Source organism: Mobula hypostoma, chromosome 15 (assembly GCF_963921235.1).
Source record: "Mobula hypostoma chromosome 15, sMobHyp1.1, whole genome shotgun sequence".
Taxonomy (NCBI): domain Eukaryota; kingdom Metazoa; phylum Chordata; class Chondrichthyes; order Myliobatiformes; family Myliobatidae; genus Mobula; species Mobula hypostoma.
In genome coordinates, this window is record NC_086111.1 from 38,289,893 (window position 1) to 38,306,625 (window position 16,733).

The 16,733-nt window shown below is 39.9% G+C and overlaps 1 protein-coding gene across 1 annotated transcript in view; it reads left to right on the plus strand.

The window, feature by feature from the left end:
• Window positions 1-16,733, plus strand: part of eif4e3 (eukaryotic translation initiation factor 4E family member 3) — a 65,378-nt gene that overhangs the window by 40,240 nt on the left and 8,405 nt on the right. Inside the window, exons 2-4 of the mRNA XM_063068390.1 lie at window positions 1,726-1,798; window positions 14,724-14,818; window positions 14,927-14,987. Coding sequence (XP_062924460.1) covers window positions 1,726-1,798; window positions 14,724-14,818; window positions 14,927-14,987 — 229 coding nt within the window. The remainder of the gene's footprint in view (window positions 1-1,725; window positions 1,799-14,723; window positions 14,819-14,926; window positions 14,988-16,733) is intronic.

Consider the following 16,733-nt stretch of genomic DNA (forward strand, 5'->3'; position numbering starts at 1 on the left):
ACATCTGTAGTTTATGGTGGTCTCCTTAGCTTGCCTTTAAACTATCTTATGCATTTATTGTGTAGTCAATTTGGAACTGTAGTGTAAATCTGTACAAGTTTGTTAATTCAGTCAGATTCAGAAAGCGATGAATTAATTAGATCAAGTCATCTGACCCATCATTCGCTCTGTTTTTGCATTTGGGTACCTACAGCTGAACTCATTCTCATTGACCCCCTCCTTGTCTGATGGAGTCCTGCATAGCACAGATATCTTGCACTGAGAATTCATGTGACTCTGGTTCATGCCTGTCAGTATAATGAAAGGTTTTTGTGCATATGTGTCCAGCGAGGCTGAAGGAGTGGCAGATTCATCACTGATGCAAGAACTCTAAAACAAAACAAGCTGCATATGTGGGCAAATGTTCTGACCTTCAAAGTATTTCCAGCATTTTTGGTTTCTATTCAAACTCTTGTTCATGGAAACCAAACTTAAGGAACATCTCAAGTCTTGTGTGGTAAGAGAGAAACTATGAAGTTCCTGAAGTGTATGTTATTACAGGAAATATATGAAGAAAATATAGCTTTGCACCCTGAGAGAGTTCAGGGTAATTAATGTAGCAATTCAAAAAGGAACAGGAGGGCATGAATTGTCAAGGGTGTGCCTCTGTTAACTGATCATTTAAACTGTTAAATTGAGACACGAGAGATTTTGCAAATGCTAGAAATCTTGAACAACATACACAAAATGCTGGAGGAATTCAGCAGGTCAGGCAGCATCAATTAAAGGAAATGAACAGTTGATGTTTTGGGTCAAGACCCCTCATCAGAACTGGATAGGAAGATGGCAGAAGCCAGAATAAAAAGGCAGAAGAGGGGGATGAAAAGAAACCATGTGAAAAGCTGGCACATAATAGGTGAAAAAGGCAAAGGGCTGAAGAAGAAATCTGGTCAGAGAGGACATTAGACCATGGAATAAAAGGAAGGAAGTAGGGAACCAAAGAGAGTTCATGAAGGTAGAGGAGGGGATGTACTAGAGACAGGGCTGCAATGACAACACCTTGAAGGAGAGAGATCCCAGTGAAGTGCACTGTAGGCAATAGCTACATTTTGGGGAAAAGAAGGTGTGTAGCAAGCAGAAGATAAAAAATTGGGTGAGATCCTGCAATCAAATTTCCAGAATCTAGGGGACAAGTTTTTTTTAAAGTAACCCAGTGCTTTATGTCAGAGAGAGTAGGATATGAAGTTAGTTCAGTTTGATCAGCTTGAAGATGGAGGAAGGGCTTTATATTCTAGGGCCATTGAAGCCAGTTTTGAAATTATGGATAAAGTTCTTCAAAGTCAAAGTCTGGTTAGACTAAATCATTTATTATGCTGTAAGATGCCTTAATTCTACAGTATGTTCTTCATTTTTGTCTTCATAAATGGTGCTTCAGTGTTAGGATGATAAAACTGGTATCACTTGCTTGGAATCTTAAGATCAGTCTCTGAAGATTGCATTAACTTTAGGGAAGGGGTTTAGAGTTTCTTTAAATTGGGTGTGAATTTAAAATGAAGCACATCCTGGTTGTGGATTATTGGTGGTTTAGCTGATTATTCTGTAGAATAGGTTTGAGTTCACTTTGGTACTTGGTTGAATTAAAATTTTCAACATGTTTCTGTCTTGTTAGTTTCCTGTTGGCTACGGTGCGGGTGGGCTGCTTGTAATATAATTTTACTCTGAAATTAATTTTACTCTTGTTTACAGGTCAGTACCTGGAACTACTGCAGCAGAATGTGAATCCAACCTAAAGAAAATTTATACTGTACAAACTGTACAGGTGAGTAGAAAATAAGGGAATGTAGAAAAGGTTTATTAACTGCTAATATTTTGCATGAATTCAATATTAGCTTTCAAATAAGAAACATTTGGTTTGGTTTATTGGAACCATTTGGCCCAGTGCCAAACAGTAAGAACCCATTTTGAGAACAACCAAATTTCATCAAGATTTATGACTGTGGTCCTTGGAATAAATGTGTTCTCTCCACCCCACCCCCCTTAGAATATACATAGAACAGGGTGGCACAATAGCATAGAAATTAATGATATTTATTCAGTGAGAAGTGCTGAAAATATGATCTGTCTTGGATCCCACAATTTTTAGCCAGTTTGATTTACTCCACATAATGTCAAGAGATGGCTGAGAGCACTGGTTCCGACAAAGGCAATGATAGCTCAGACAACATAGCAACTTCAGTTATGAAAATGTGTGCATTACTATGCTGTTCCAGAATTGTTGCAACATTACGATTGCAAACATTTTCCTAGTCTATCTATTTGTCTGTGGAAAGTTGCTTTGATGGTTCATTGACCTTAATTTTTATCTGAAGTTTCGACCTATTCATATCCACCCAGTGAGGATCTGGCAGTGCTCTCTGTCTCAGCTGTCTTTTAATGAGGTTCTCTATCTTTTGGTTTACCTTCATCATTGTGATAACATTAACTGCTATGCTTCATTCATTTGGGTTTTCTGTTACCTTCCAAGCTCATGATTTTTGGGAATACTATGTTAGCATGTAGATAATTAACTCACAGAGAATCAAGGCAAATGGGTCATTTTTAAGTTGACTAGCTCCAAGTGGATTTCCAAAAGGAATACTGCTGAGGCCTCAAACATGTACAGTCTGTTTTTTGTGAGTTAGGTGAAGGGACTAAGCATATAGAGTAAGATGTGAAAAAGACACAGTGGTAGATGTGATTTGATAAAATACTGTATGACAGTTCAAGGATAATGTAGAGAAATGTGAGATTGTTCACCTTGGTAGGAAAACAGCTAAGTAATAGAGTTCTAAATGAAGACAAATGCAACAAATCTGGATGGCCTTCTACATGAAATACAGTTTTCATGCAGCTATAGGAATTAATTACAAGAAGGGAAATCTTGTTGCCACTATAAAAGACACTAGTAAGATCACACTTGAAGAACAGCAAACAGATTTGATCTCCACATCTGTAAGGAGGGATAATTTTGCATTGGACCCATATCAGAGAAAATTTACAAGGTTGTAGGGATGAAGGCAATATCTTAATGAGTTAAAATTGAATCGCTTCAGCCAATATCCATTGAACTTTAGACACACGACAGATGATAGAAGTAAACCATCTAAGTTTCTGAGAGGATTTGACAGCGTTGATATTAAAAAGGCTATTTACCTTTATGGGGGAATTCAGGACTGAGGAATATGGATTCAGAGTAAGGGGTCGCCTTATTCAGTGGAAAAATCACCTTATTCCTATTTCTGCATGGTACAGGGTTTTCTCTTCTCTACTGTCGATGGTGTGCTTATTCGCATCTCCGCTATTTGGCGGACATCTGCCTTCACCCCATCTCCCAGCCGCTATAACAGGGATAGAGTTCCCCTTATCCATGCCTACCACTCCATGAGCCTCCTCATCCAGCACATCATTCTCTGTATATTCTGCTATCTTTTAATGGGATCCTACCACTAAACACATCTTTCTCTCCCCTGCACTTTCTGCTTTCCACAGGGATGGCTTTCTATGCAACTCCCTTTTCCATTCATTTCTCTGCACTTAATCTCCCTTCAGGCACTTACCCCTATGTGGAACAAGTGCTATGCCTGTCTTATACCACCTCACCACCTTTCAGGACCCCAAGCAATCCTGATAGATGAAGCGGCACTTCCTGCAAGTCTGTCGAGGCCACCTACTGTACTCGGCGCTCCTGGTGCAGCCTCCTCTACATGGGTGAGAGGGCTTTGTCAAGCCACAAAGAAAGACAGGCACTCATTTTAATTCCACTTCCCATTGATATTTCGACATATTGATCCATGGCCTTCTCTACTGCCATGATGAAGCCACTGTCAGGTTAGAGGAGGAGCACCTCATATTCCACCTGGATAGCCTCCAGTTTGATGACATGGATGTGGATTTCACTATCTTCTGGTAATTTCTCCCCCCTTCCCCTTCCCTCTTTTTTCCATTTCCCTACTATGGTTCCCTTCCTTCTCCTCACCTCCCTCTGGTGCCTTTCCTCCTTCATGTTCTCCCAGGGTCCACTCTTTGCTGCTATCAGATTCCTTCTACCTTTCATACCTTTCACCTCCCAGCTTCTTGCTTTCTCTCCTCTACCCCCACCATCCTATCTTCCCACTTGCCTGCTTGTACTCCTTCCCTTCCCCCACACCTTCTTATTCTAACTTCTTCCCCCTTCCTTTCCTGTCTTAATGAAGGGTCTCAGCCTGTAACATCAACTGTTCGGTCCCCACCATAGATGATGCCTGACCTGTTGAGTTCCTCCAGCATTTTGTTTGTTCCATCAGAGGAAAAATCTTTTACCAAGCAGGTCATAGATGTTTGGAGTTCTCTATGCCACAGAGCTGTAGAAGCTGAACTATTAAATATATTGAGGACATTATTTATGTGGGGGAGGGGGGGAAATGTCTTATTGAATGGTAGAACAGTTTAAATAGCTAAATGCTGCCTCCTGTACCTGGTATTTATATTCTTGCTCTATTAAAATGTAATTTCTCCCCAATGCATTCCAATGAAAGAGAACTTACTGGATCTAATATACCTAAAAGCAGATTTCATATTAAAAAGTAGCAAGTTATCAGATATGGTGGATTCCACTTAATTGGGACACATCAGGAATGCTCCGCTTCGGCCCAATTAAACACCTGTCCCAATTATCCAAAGTTTCGTGGAAATAGTTATAAAGGTATAAAAAAGACACTAACTGCTGTTTAACTGAGTAACAAATTATGTATTTAAATGAAATACAGAACAAATACAAACACTGCCAATATTACTACAGTACTCTAAAACTGTGTATTAGTTCATAATAGTTTCCGATGGAGGAATTCATCAAGTGTATGCTGGCATAAAACTCAATTGATAAGCAATCCTTTCTTAGCCCCCTAAACCATCAAGGTGTGACACTTTGCTCAATAACTAACAATTTTATGTTATCAGTTCCTGACATATTTAAATAAAACAGCATTTATGCGATCCATTTCTTTCTTTGAACCGGATTGTGTTGTGTATTTGTAGCAAAGGGACCGTCCGGTGAGGCACGATTTTAAAAAAAGGACTGTTTCATCGGTACTGTAGATATCATCTGCACAAAATCTTTGAAGCAAGTCAGGGAGTTGTGTAGAATTCTACGCTTCAGCACTTCTTTTCTTGTCTTGTGCTTTCCTGAATTTAATGTGCCTATATTTCCACCAAGACAACCAACCATCTGTTGCTTTAAAATCTTTGTGACTAAAGATTTTTTAGCTAACTCCTTTGACTTGTTTTTTAACATTGGTTCACTGGCGTGCGCACCTTATCTAGTTACAACAGAAAATCATTGATTGAGGGCCAGTTCAACATCTAGATCCTACCTTCACGTTTTAGTTTTTGCGATATTCCCTGGTGTCCATTGTATAATTGACATTCTTCTTGCAGTTTATCTTGCTGATGTATCAAGTGTGCAATTGTAGGTTTTGGCACTCCAGTTATCTCTGCAGCTGATGAATGGTGTTAGGTGGATGGCTTTTAATTTGATTCGGCTAGTCTCAAAAAAATTTTAAGTCAAAATTTAAAAAACAATATCAAAAATCACTGCCTTTTGAATCGTCATACATTTGGCCAAATGGATGACATAACATAATCGCACACAACTGTTCACTCTAAGCATAGTCTAGTGTTTAATGGCCACATAGGTGCACATGATTGACCATGTCCTATCCCAATTAAGTGGCATAGTGTCCCAAGTAAACAAAGGAAATCCCAGCTAATTTCTTGATTTGTTTTTGTTCTTTGAGTTGTCCCAAATAAGCAACTGCCTCAATTAACCAGAAACCACTATTCTTAAATATTTGTCCAGCTACACATGTTTGGCTCTTCCCGAAGACCATAAAGCAAGGTAAAACTGAAGACTGAGGATTAATGGAGAAAATAAAAGAGATGGGAGGGTTCCGTGATGTTTTGTTGATTCTAATAGCCTTGGGTCAATGAGAACAAGAGTTCATTGGGGTTAGGTAATATGGATAGGTTTTAATTTGCTTGATTAGCCAATAGATGTTTTACTGAATTGTTAATGTGTAGAAATTCATCCTTTACAAACAAAGTCTCAACTTGGGTTCACCATAGCAAACCAAACAATGCAGAAAGCGGAGATGGGAGAGGTATACATATAGAGGGCACATCAACAAGTGTGTAGGTAGAGTGACATCCCAAAAACAAATAAAAGTTTTCCCCAATCAGAAACCATGGATTAACAGAGAAGCTCGCCTCCTGCTCAAAGCCAGAGATTCAGCCTTCAGGTCTGGAGACCGGGAGGCTTACAGCTCAGCCAGGGCCAACCTGAGGAGGGGAATCTCTCAGACTAAACACATATACAAACAGAGAATCGAGGAGCATTTCAACTCCTTGGACCCCCAGCACATGGCATACAGGTCATTACAGACTCAAACCACCAAGTACTGTGCCCCCTTCCCGCTCTGCTTCCCTCCCTGATGAGCTCAATTACTTCTACACTCGCTTTGACCGAGAGAACAAGGAGGTCACCCTCAAAGCAGATCTCCCACATGGTGAACTGCCTCTGTCACTTTCCACCTGTGATGTTTGTACCACCCTGAGCAGGGTGAATGTACGGAAGGCAGCTGGTCCAGATGGAATACCCGGCCGTGTGCTCAGAGTCTGTGCAGGGCAGTTGGCTGGGGTCTTCACAGACATTTTTAATCTGTCCCTGGCCCAGGCAGTTGTCCCCACAAGCTTCAATATCGCCACCATCGTGCCAGTGCTGAAGCATTCCACTGCCACGGGCCTGAATGACTTTGACCCAGTTGCACTCACCCCCATCATTGCAAAGTGCTTTGAGAGACTGGTTCTATCACGTCTGAAATCCTGTCTGCCCACTACCCTGGACCCCCATCAATTTGCCTATCGCACCAACAGGTCAACAGAGGGTGCCATCTCCACGGCACTTCACTCTGCCCTGACCCAGCTGGACATCCCCAACTCTTACGTCAGAATGCTGTTCATTGCCTTTAGTTTGGCATTCAATATTGTGATCCCCTCCAAGCTGATTGCCAACTTCTCCAGCTTGGTATCAGCTCATCCCCCTGCAACTGGACCTTGGACTTTCTGACTAACAGACCCCAATCAGTTAAGTTAGACAACCTCTCCTCCTCCACTCTCACCCTGAACTCTGGGGTGCCTCAAGGCTGTGTGCTGAGCCCCCTTCTGTACTCCCTTTTCACCTATGACTGCGTTCCTGTACATGGTTCTAACTCCATAATCAAGTTCACAGATAACACCACGGTGGCTGGCCTGATCAGAGGGGATGGCGAGACGGCCTACAGGGACAAGGTCCGGCACCTGGCCACATGGTGTGCCGACAACAGCCTGACCTTTAACACCCAGAAGACCAAGAAGATCATTGTGGACTTCAGGCATGCTAAGAGCCACACTCATGTCCCCATCTACATCAACGGAGCTGTAGTGGAGCGTGTATCAAGCTGCAAATTCCTTGGTGTCCACATTTCCGAGGATCTCACCTTGTCCCTGAACTCCTCCATCCTGGTCAAAAAGGTGCAACAGCGCCTTTATTTCCTGTGGAGCATCAAGAAAACTCACCTCTGTCCCAAGATACTGATGGACTTTTACTGCTGTACCGCTGAGAGCATACTCACCAACTGCATCTCAGTGTGGTATAGCAGTTGCCCTGTATCGGACCGCAAAGCACTCCAGCATGTGGTGAAAACTGCCCAGCAGATTATCGGCACCCAATTGCCCACCATTGAGAACATCTACCATAAACGCTGCCTGGGTCGGGTAAAAAGCATTATCAAGGATGCATCTCACCCTAACCATGGACTTTTTACTCTCCTTCCATCTGGGAGGTGCTACAGGAGTCTCCGCTCCCGCACCAGCAGACTCAGGAAGAGCTTCTTCCCTGAGGCTGTGACCCTGCTGAACCTCATACACAGCGCTAAGCAGTATTGCACCCATATTGTTCTGTCTCAGCACTCTTATATTTGTGTGCTGTAGCACTTACTTTTTATTCGCAGTTATTTTGTAAATAACACTATTTTTTGCATTTCTGGTCAGATGCTAACTGCATTTCATTGGTTTTGTATCTACTCGGCACGATGGCAATAAAGTTGAATCTAATCTAATCTAATCTTAATGGGGAATGACAGAGATAAATGCTCTGAGTAGTGTATGATCATGAGAGAATGTATAGAGACTTGAGTACTTCTGCACATTCCATAAATATTCAGGAACTTAGAACAATAAATGCCTTATGAATGAAAAAGAACATGAAACCTACATGGAGTTGTCAAATTTTCTATTGGAAGGTTTGTTTATAAAATAAAATGTACTAAACTTTGAGAGTTCTTTATTCCAGCTTTATTGGTATGGGTAGTAAGATTCATAACAGAAGGTTTTAACAATCACCAGTATTCTCCTCCTGAAGCTCTGAGACCTATTTTTCAATTATCAAAGCTGTCATGCAAAATGAACAACAAGAGAATAGATACGATCTTGGACTAACACCAAAGGGAGTTAACAGACCTTTCGTTTAATTTTTTCATCTCAAAATGACACCACCGTAAGTAGAGCTATTATTCTACACTGCACTGATTTGGTGCCCAGGTCTCTGGGGTATGAGTTCAACATGCTAATCTTTTAACCCAGCGGTAAGAGTCCTGCCACTGAGCCACTGCTGGAACCCTGAGAATTTTAGAAAACTTCCATTTTTTCCCTCTGAAAATAGACCAGTAACATCCTTGGGCAAATATTTGAGCTTCTGGACTGCCTGCAAATGTTTAGCTCTTTACTTTAAAACATGCTTATATGGTTTTTATTAAATAAAGTGATCATTGGTCACAAAACTACTGCCATCAGCGTGAAGTGACTCTGGTCAGGCAGGGTGGATTGAGTGGTTGGAGGTGCCAAGAAATGTGGAATTGAGAGTCATTGTGAAATATTTGAGATCTGCAGCTAATCTGTAGACTTTTCAGATAATAATGTAAATCCTTCTTGAAGTGGTTAATGAGGGCTACAGTAACATTCATCCAGTTGTCAGGCTTTGCTTGCACGTTAAAACTTGTTCCTTATTTTGGATATTTGAAAGGATGCCTAGTTCTTGCTTCGTAAGGGTGTAATGCTAAGGCTTTATAAAGCATTGGTCAGATGATATTTGGAATATAGTGAGCAGTTTTGGGCCCTGTATCTAGAAAATGATGTGCTAGTATTGGAGCAGGTCCAGAGAAGGTTTATGAGAAAAGACTCGAGCATTGAAAGGGTTGACTTGTGAGGAGCATTTGATGGCATTGGGCCTGTACTCACTTGAGTTTAGAAGAATGAAGGGGCATCTCATTGAAACTATCGAATAGTGAAAGGCCTCGAAAGAGAGAATGTGGAGAGTCTAGGCCCAGAAGGGCACCGACTCGGAAAAGAAGGAATTTCCTTAGACCAGAGATGAGGAGTCTGTTTAGACAGATGGTGGTGAGTCTGTGGAATTCATTGGCACAGCTGTGGAGGCCAAGTTATTGGATATATTTTAAGCAGTGGCTTATAGGTTCTTCATTAGTAAAGGTCTCAAAGGTTACAGAGATAAAATAGGTGAATGGGATTGAGAAGAAAAATAAATCAGCCATGATTGAATCGTGGAACAGACACGATGGGCTGAATGACCTAATTATCCTATGTCTTTTAGTCTTAAAGTCGATCAAAAGTAACAGAAACTGCAATTGTATACATGTATTCTGTTTATCATGATGGGGCCTTGGTCATCCAAGTAGTGCTGGGTAAGCCATTACTTTCTGTTGTGCACAACCAGTCAATTTGTACCTAATTTCATCAAGTATGTTAATTTTTGCTATATGCCTGAGCCAATAAATTGAAACGTAACTGAAATTCAGAGCTTACAACTATCAGACTACTTTGCATTGTTAACTGATTTTCTTCATCCAGAATGATCTGTTTTGCTTAGTATATAATTGTGTGTGGGTGTGTATTTGAATATTCAATAGTTGAGTAAACAGTCAAAAATGTTCATTATTATAAGCTATTTAAAATCTACACATCACCTAAAAATTTCATTGTATTCCTGACGTTTAATTAATTTTAATGGTTGAATAATGTTATGTTTGTGAAGATAAAAAACAAAATCAAGTGCTGTGCTTCCTAACAACCAATAGGCTGCTTAAAAATGTCAGTGATGTCTGGCCTGGCATCTGAGTAATGTGGTATCAGTAAACTGCTAGTGTTCTGTTATTTGATTTTTGATAACATTTGATGAGTGTTGATAACTGACAAGCATCAAAAAATGGACATCTGCTTATTGTCTGCCTAATGGAAGAAACTGCAATTATAACAAAATATTTGGGAGTCTTTGTGAACCTGCACTGTTAATTGATCGGGCTAATTGGCATCAGCCACTTGGATAGAATATGATGCCGTGTGTAGTTTCAAGCCATCTGCTGCATATCTAGGTTTCTATAAAACAGTTCAACCTAAACATAAGCATTTAATAAAGGATTCACAAAATATGATGGATTCACAAAACTTGTGGGTTTTTCCAGATTCTGCCTGACGCTACATTAAGAAGTTAGATTGTACCACAAACCAAGAATGTGAAAATATTGACTGAGGTTCCCACTACTACATCAAGTGGTGTGTTCGTAGATTTTTTTTGAATGCATGCGAAGACACTTGGTTATTGCTCCCAATAGTCACACTAAAAATACACGTCTCATATACTAAGTGTATTTCCAGTATATGAGTTACAGTTTCAAACATAGGAAGCGGAACAGGATGAGATGGTCAATCCAGATCTCTCATAGAAAGGGAATGTTGAACTTGTACTTAAATGAAAGTTCAGTTAAGGAGCTGAATAGTTTAGACCAGGCTATGGTTCTGTAAAATTCTCTACTGCCTTACTGTTTACTGTCCATACTGACTGTCAAAGAATGGGAAGAGTGATTAACCTTACTGAAACCTCTTCATTATCTTTCCTTGTATTTCCATAATCATTTCCACTAGCAGAGTAGCAGTAAGTATAGGTCTGTTCAATCTCAAAGTCAAAACTAGAGCAAATCTAAAACAGCCACAGCCAAACTAAAACTAAGCAAGAATACTTGAAATGTATTCCATGCGTGACCCAGAGGCATGATAAGGAAAGCAGGGAAGAAGACTTCCCATGCTGCCCGCACATTGATCAAGAAAAGTGCATGCACAGGCAAAAAGAAGCAGGTGGCCAACACCTGGATTTGGTGCTACGGCTGTCTTGCACAGCACAGCCTAACCTGAACCCAAATGTTTGATTAAAATATACACTATACCTGACCTGAATCTGATGTGCTGTTTTGCTGTGGCTGTGTAGCTTTAACATGGCAAATTAGCTTTTCCTCTGTGCCGAAAAAATACCAGTAGGCCTTTTTTCCTTGAATAATCTCTTATGCCGGTATATTTAGGGCTTCAATTTCCACACCAACAAATTAGTCTTCTTGCATTTTAAACTGCGAGAGCCATTATTTAACAAGTGCTTTAAAAATGGAAAATCAACCAAGGCCATGACTTGAAACAATGGCTCCTATACTAGAAAACATTTGCCTGGAGACCTTGCTTTTAGCATACAGTATCTTGTGTTTAACCATCTGTTCAGATTCTCATCTCTTAATATCCCTTCTTGCTGTTTAAAATCCGTTCTGTGCAAGTTGTGCTTACTATTCTCATGGAATTTCAGATTTTCATGCCTCAATGAATAATAAAGTGGTGTTAAATCAGATGTTTTCCACATATGTTGACACTTCCTTTTCCATTACTGTATAGGATGTGCAAGCATTGCATGAGACAGATGGATTTAGAAGGCAGTTGTATTTAAATGAAGTTTATCAAAGCTGAAGAGCATAGTTTATTTAAATTACATGCTTCATTTGTTTTTCCTCTGGATGCTGAGGGCATTCTTCTAAACCAACAAATGCTACGTGTGAGGTTTCAGTTCACAGTCCTACCCACCATGGCTTCGACTTAGTTATTGCTTTAGGCTTGTTTTAAATTGTGTAGGGACAGAGAGGGGAACTAAGGGTCAGATTAGGGTTTAGAGAAAGAGATGGGAAGTTAGAGGACATGTGGGAGTCTAAGCTTCCACTCTACATTTGAAGGCCAGTGGTGAGGATGTGGCCAGATGTCGGGCCTGCAGATCAGTGAGATTGTTTGTGGTCCCATCATCAACGAGTCCGGCAGTCAAGGACTGAAATTCAGGTCCTCATCTGTCATCATTGGCATATTCTGGGTCAAGACCCAATGGTCAATCACAGGTCCGGATTAAGGCCCAATGGCAGGAGTCTGGGTCTGCAAATCCATGTGTGTCCTGGGGTTGGAAGACTGTGTATGTGTGTGTGGGAGGGAGGGAAGGAGCAACAGGGCTTTTAATTTCCCACTGTTGTTGTTTTATTGCTTGGTCTGTTCTGTGGAGTTCTGCAAAGCATTGTGCACATGCTATGTTTGTGCAGGAATGTGTGGAGATGCTTGCTGGCTGCTCCCAGCACATACTTGGGTGTGTTGGTTGTTAACGCAGATGACATATTTCACTATGTTTCAATGTACACATGATAAATCTGAATCTATATTATTTAATAACTGTAAACCATAATTCTAATCTTATTTAAGAACACCCAGGAAATATTCATATCTACTTCATGAGAATTGTGCCTGGAACTGCGTGAGCAGTTTGCCTGGAAACAATAAAATGTGTGTTGATGACCCAGGATAATTTCTGTCAGTGAAGAGTTATTTTTTATTTTGAAGTAGCTATGATTAAAGTGTTAGATGCATGAAAGCATAACATGGTTCTGTTTATCCTGGGGTTCAATGAATAATTACAAAAAATGAAGATTGATATGTAACCTGAAAAACAACTATGATCACACTTATTGTCTATAGCATGCTACCTTTGCTTTATTGCTATGAGCAGCATGGACTGACAACCTGTTGAGAAGTTAAATGACAAGGATTGTGCAGTATATTGCTCTAAACCCTGCACTGATAAACAGACAAGATAATTAATAGATTCTTGGGTTACTAATACAGCAAAAAATGTATTGCCTTTGAGCTTTGATTTTTGTGCTATCAGTGATGGAAAATGTTGGCCTCTGATGACTGTCAGTGGCACTCTGCCCAACTGTTATACCAAACCATTAAGTAACTAATCACTTTTCCTGATTGCAGTAACTGTTTTGTGACCAACACTCCGGGAATAGTTTCAGTCTGAGTAGACTTCCTTATTTTCAGGTAGCTTTTTGATATTTGGATCACTGTGCCTCCCAGTAAGGCCACAACTTCACAATGCCAGACACCCAGGTTTGATACTGACCTTGGGTGCTATCTGTGCAGATTTTGCATGGATTTCCTTCTCCCTCCCCAAAGGCGTGCAGATTGTTGAGTTAATTGCCCATTATAAATTTGAATAGTAGAATGAGCAGATAAGAATATGGGTAGATTAAAGAAAAGAGATTCATGCAGGATCAGGGTAAATGGATTGTTGATGGTCAATGGATTCAGTGAGCTGGTACTCACATCCACAGAATTATAGAACACTACAACACTGAAACAGGCTTTTCAGCCCATCTAGTCTGTGCTGAACTATTAATCTGCCTAGTCCCATTAATCTGCACCTGGACCATAGCCCTCTATATCCTTCCAACCATGTACCTATCCAAATTTCTCTTAAATATTGAAATTGAGCCCTCATTTACCACTACTGGTGCAGTCATTTCACCTTTCTCCCTTAATCCGTGACATCTAGTTCTAGTCTCATCCAACCTTAGTGGGAAAAAAACCTGCTTGCATTTGCCCTATCTATACCCTCATAATTTTGTATACCTCTGTCAAACCTTCCTTCATTCTCCTACTCTCGAGGGAATAAATTCCTAACCTATTCAAACTCTCCATTTTACTCAGGTTCTCAAGTTCTGGCAACATCATTGTAAATTTTCTTTGCACACTTTAAATCTCAGTGATAACTTTTTCTGTAGGTAGGTGACCAAAATGGCACACAGTATTCCAAAGTAGGTCTCACCAATGTCTTATACAATCTAACATCCTATCTCCTGTACTCAATAATTTATTTATGCAGGCTAATGTTCCAAAGGTTCTCTTTATGACATTATCTATCTGCGACACCATTTCCAAGAAATTAAGGTCCTGTATCCCAGATCCCACTGTTCTACTGCACATTCTGTGAGTCTTGCCCTGGTTTGTCCTCCCAAATGCAACACTTCACATTTGTCTGCATTAAATTCTATCTGCTACTTTTCAGCCCATTTTCCCAGCTGGTCTGGATCCCACTGCAGGCTTTAATAGCCTTCCTCACTGTCTGCTACACCCCCAATCTTGGTGTAATCTGCAAATGTTCTGATCCAGTTTACCACATTATCTTCCAGATCGTTGATAATAATGTGACAATAGTAATGTTATGTCTGCATAACTCAAACTCTAAAGCACTAAAATGGAGATAGAAGGTTTTGTTATCTATTAGTTCTCTTTTGCCTATTTGTCATCCACCATATTTTATGGTGTTATTCATGTGCAATTTTATAAAATGTACATGAAAATTAATAATTCATTTGAATAAATAAGTAACTTAGAAGTATGGAATGTTTATAATTTGAATATTATATTTCTCTTCTCTGAACTTTATTTGTTTTATTTTGAGCTAATTGTACTTCCCTTTCTCTCCTCAGAGTTTCTGGAGTGTCTACAATAATATTCCTACAGTGACTAGTTTGCCTTTGCGCTGTAGTTACCACTTAATGAGAGGAGAAAGGCGGCCACTGTGGTAGGAAATTGGTTGTACTATTTGAACATCTAAAAGAAAGTGGAACACTGACTATATGTAACATTACAATGCCTTACATTTGAATTTACTTTTTTGTGCTTTTCAAAGGGAAGACGAGAGTAATGCCAAAGGAGGATTGTGGAAAATGAAAATTTCAAAAGAGCATACTGTAAGTGTATCAGGAAAGCAATAAATTCTTCTGAGACATTTCAGAAAGCTGTTCTGCGTCACCATGTATTTTCTGGAGGGTTGCCTGAATAGTTAGCCCAGCAGTATTGAAATAACAATTTGCCTTGGGCAGATGATTCTAATAGAAGTTTACTCTGAGAGCAAGATGTGTATTCAGCTCAATGGTATAAAATATAACCACTAATTTCCTAAAGCTTTGAAGTGAATGCAAAGTCCAAATATCAGAACCTTTTTAAAAAAAAACAGGATAAGTTGGAATATGGCATGCAATTGTATTGGAAAGTAGAATTGTAAAGTTGGTTGCAGTTGTAAAGTTGGTAAAGAAATTCTTCTGCAGTGCTAACTGAGGAAATGGGAGATACAAACTCGAGCATTGCACGGTTACCACTTGTGTAATTGCAGCATAGAGTTGAATGGAAACTCACCATTATAAAGGTAGAGATTTAAATGATCTAATTTCACTTCCTTACTAGCCAACCATCTTTTCCATTCATATTAAAGTCAATATCCCCCAAGCAACATAATCTGGTGTTTCATTTTGGTGTTTATGCTGTAGCCTTAAGTGCAGATAAAGAAGTTTATAGTCTTATAGGTTTTGGAACATTCTGATCTTAAGAAAATTCTTGTTTTGTAGGCCATTATCATATTAAAAGTTGGCAGTACTTAAGTAGATACAGTATTTCTGGATACTGTACCTTTGTCTAAGTCAGGGATTCCATTTTATGCCATGGGTCTCTACCATTAATTGAAATGTCTGTGGACCCCAGGTTGTGGACCTGTGATCTCAGTGTTAAAGTACTTTATTTTCTTTTTTGATGTCAACATGACATACAATTTTTGAAGCACCCATTTGCAGCTATTTAAAGAGAGAGAGAGAATCTTCAAACCTGCATTTAGTAGGCATTATCAACCTTTAAGTTCTTGATTTTTTTAAGAAGCAGAACAGGAAAGAATGGGAAGGATTGAAATTACTTAAATCCAAAGTTTTCCTTTACTTTTGGCGATAGTAGTGGTGGGGGGGGTGTTGCTTTGGGGGGTAGGCAGAAGGAGAGTTTCAAATCAGAACTTCTATGCCTTAATTTTGAGAGAGATTTACAACTAACCAAATGTTGCTGCTTTTTTCTTAAGTTTAAAAGCTCAGTAATTAAGGATGTGAAAAGAATGACTAGGATCACTTCTGCATACAGTCATTTTTGTCTCCATCGAAAAAGTACGTGATACAGTGCAGAAAGAGGAAGCCACGTTCCAGCTGGTGACTTGAAGGAATAGTGGCTCTTATTTGGAACGTTTATCTTTTACATGATGAATGGAGATAGCCTGAAATTTGAGCTATGTATTGCTAACCTTCTGTTAAGATGCTGGTACACTCGGATGCAGTGTCTTCCACAAAGCTAACGAAAGGTGTTAATTGTCTTTTTTTTAAAACATTTTTCATATTCGCAAGATCCTACTAGGCATTAAGAAGTTAAGGTCCTCTAGATCTACCCCATTAATGAATTGCTTGTTGGCAGAGAAACTGAAGGAGCTGGACTTGGTGCAGACTGTGCTTCTGCCTCCGTCAGAGAGACGTTGGAGTCAGAGCATGAAGGAGGTGTGCAGTCTTAACAGCGAGTGATTGTCTTAGTTGTTTTTCTTGTGATCACAAAACCCTGTTGGACATTGTTAACGTGGAAAGCTGCAAGTCAAATACACTGGTTTATTGGTGGACAGTGGGGGAGCTGCGTAG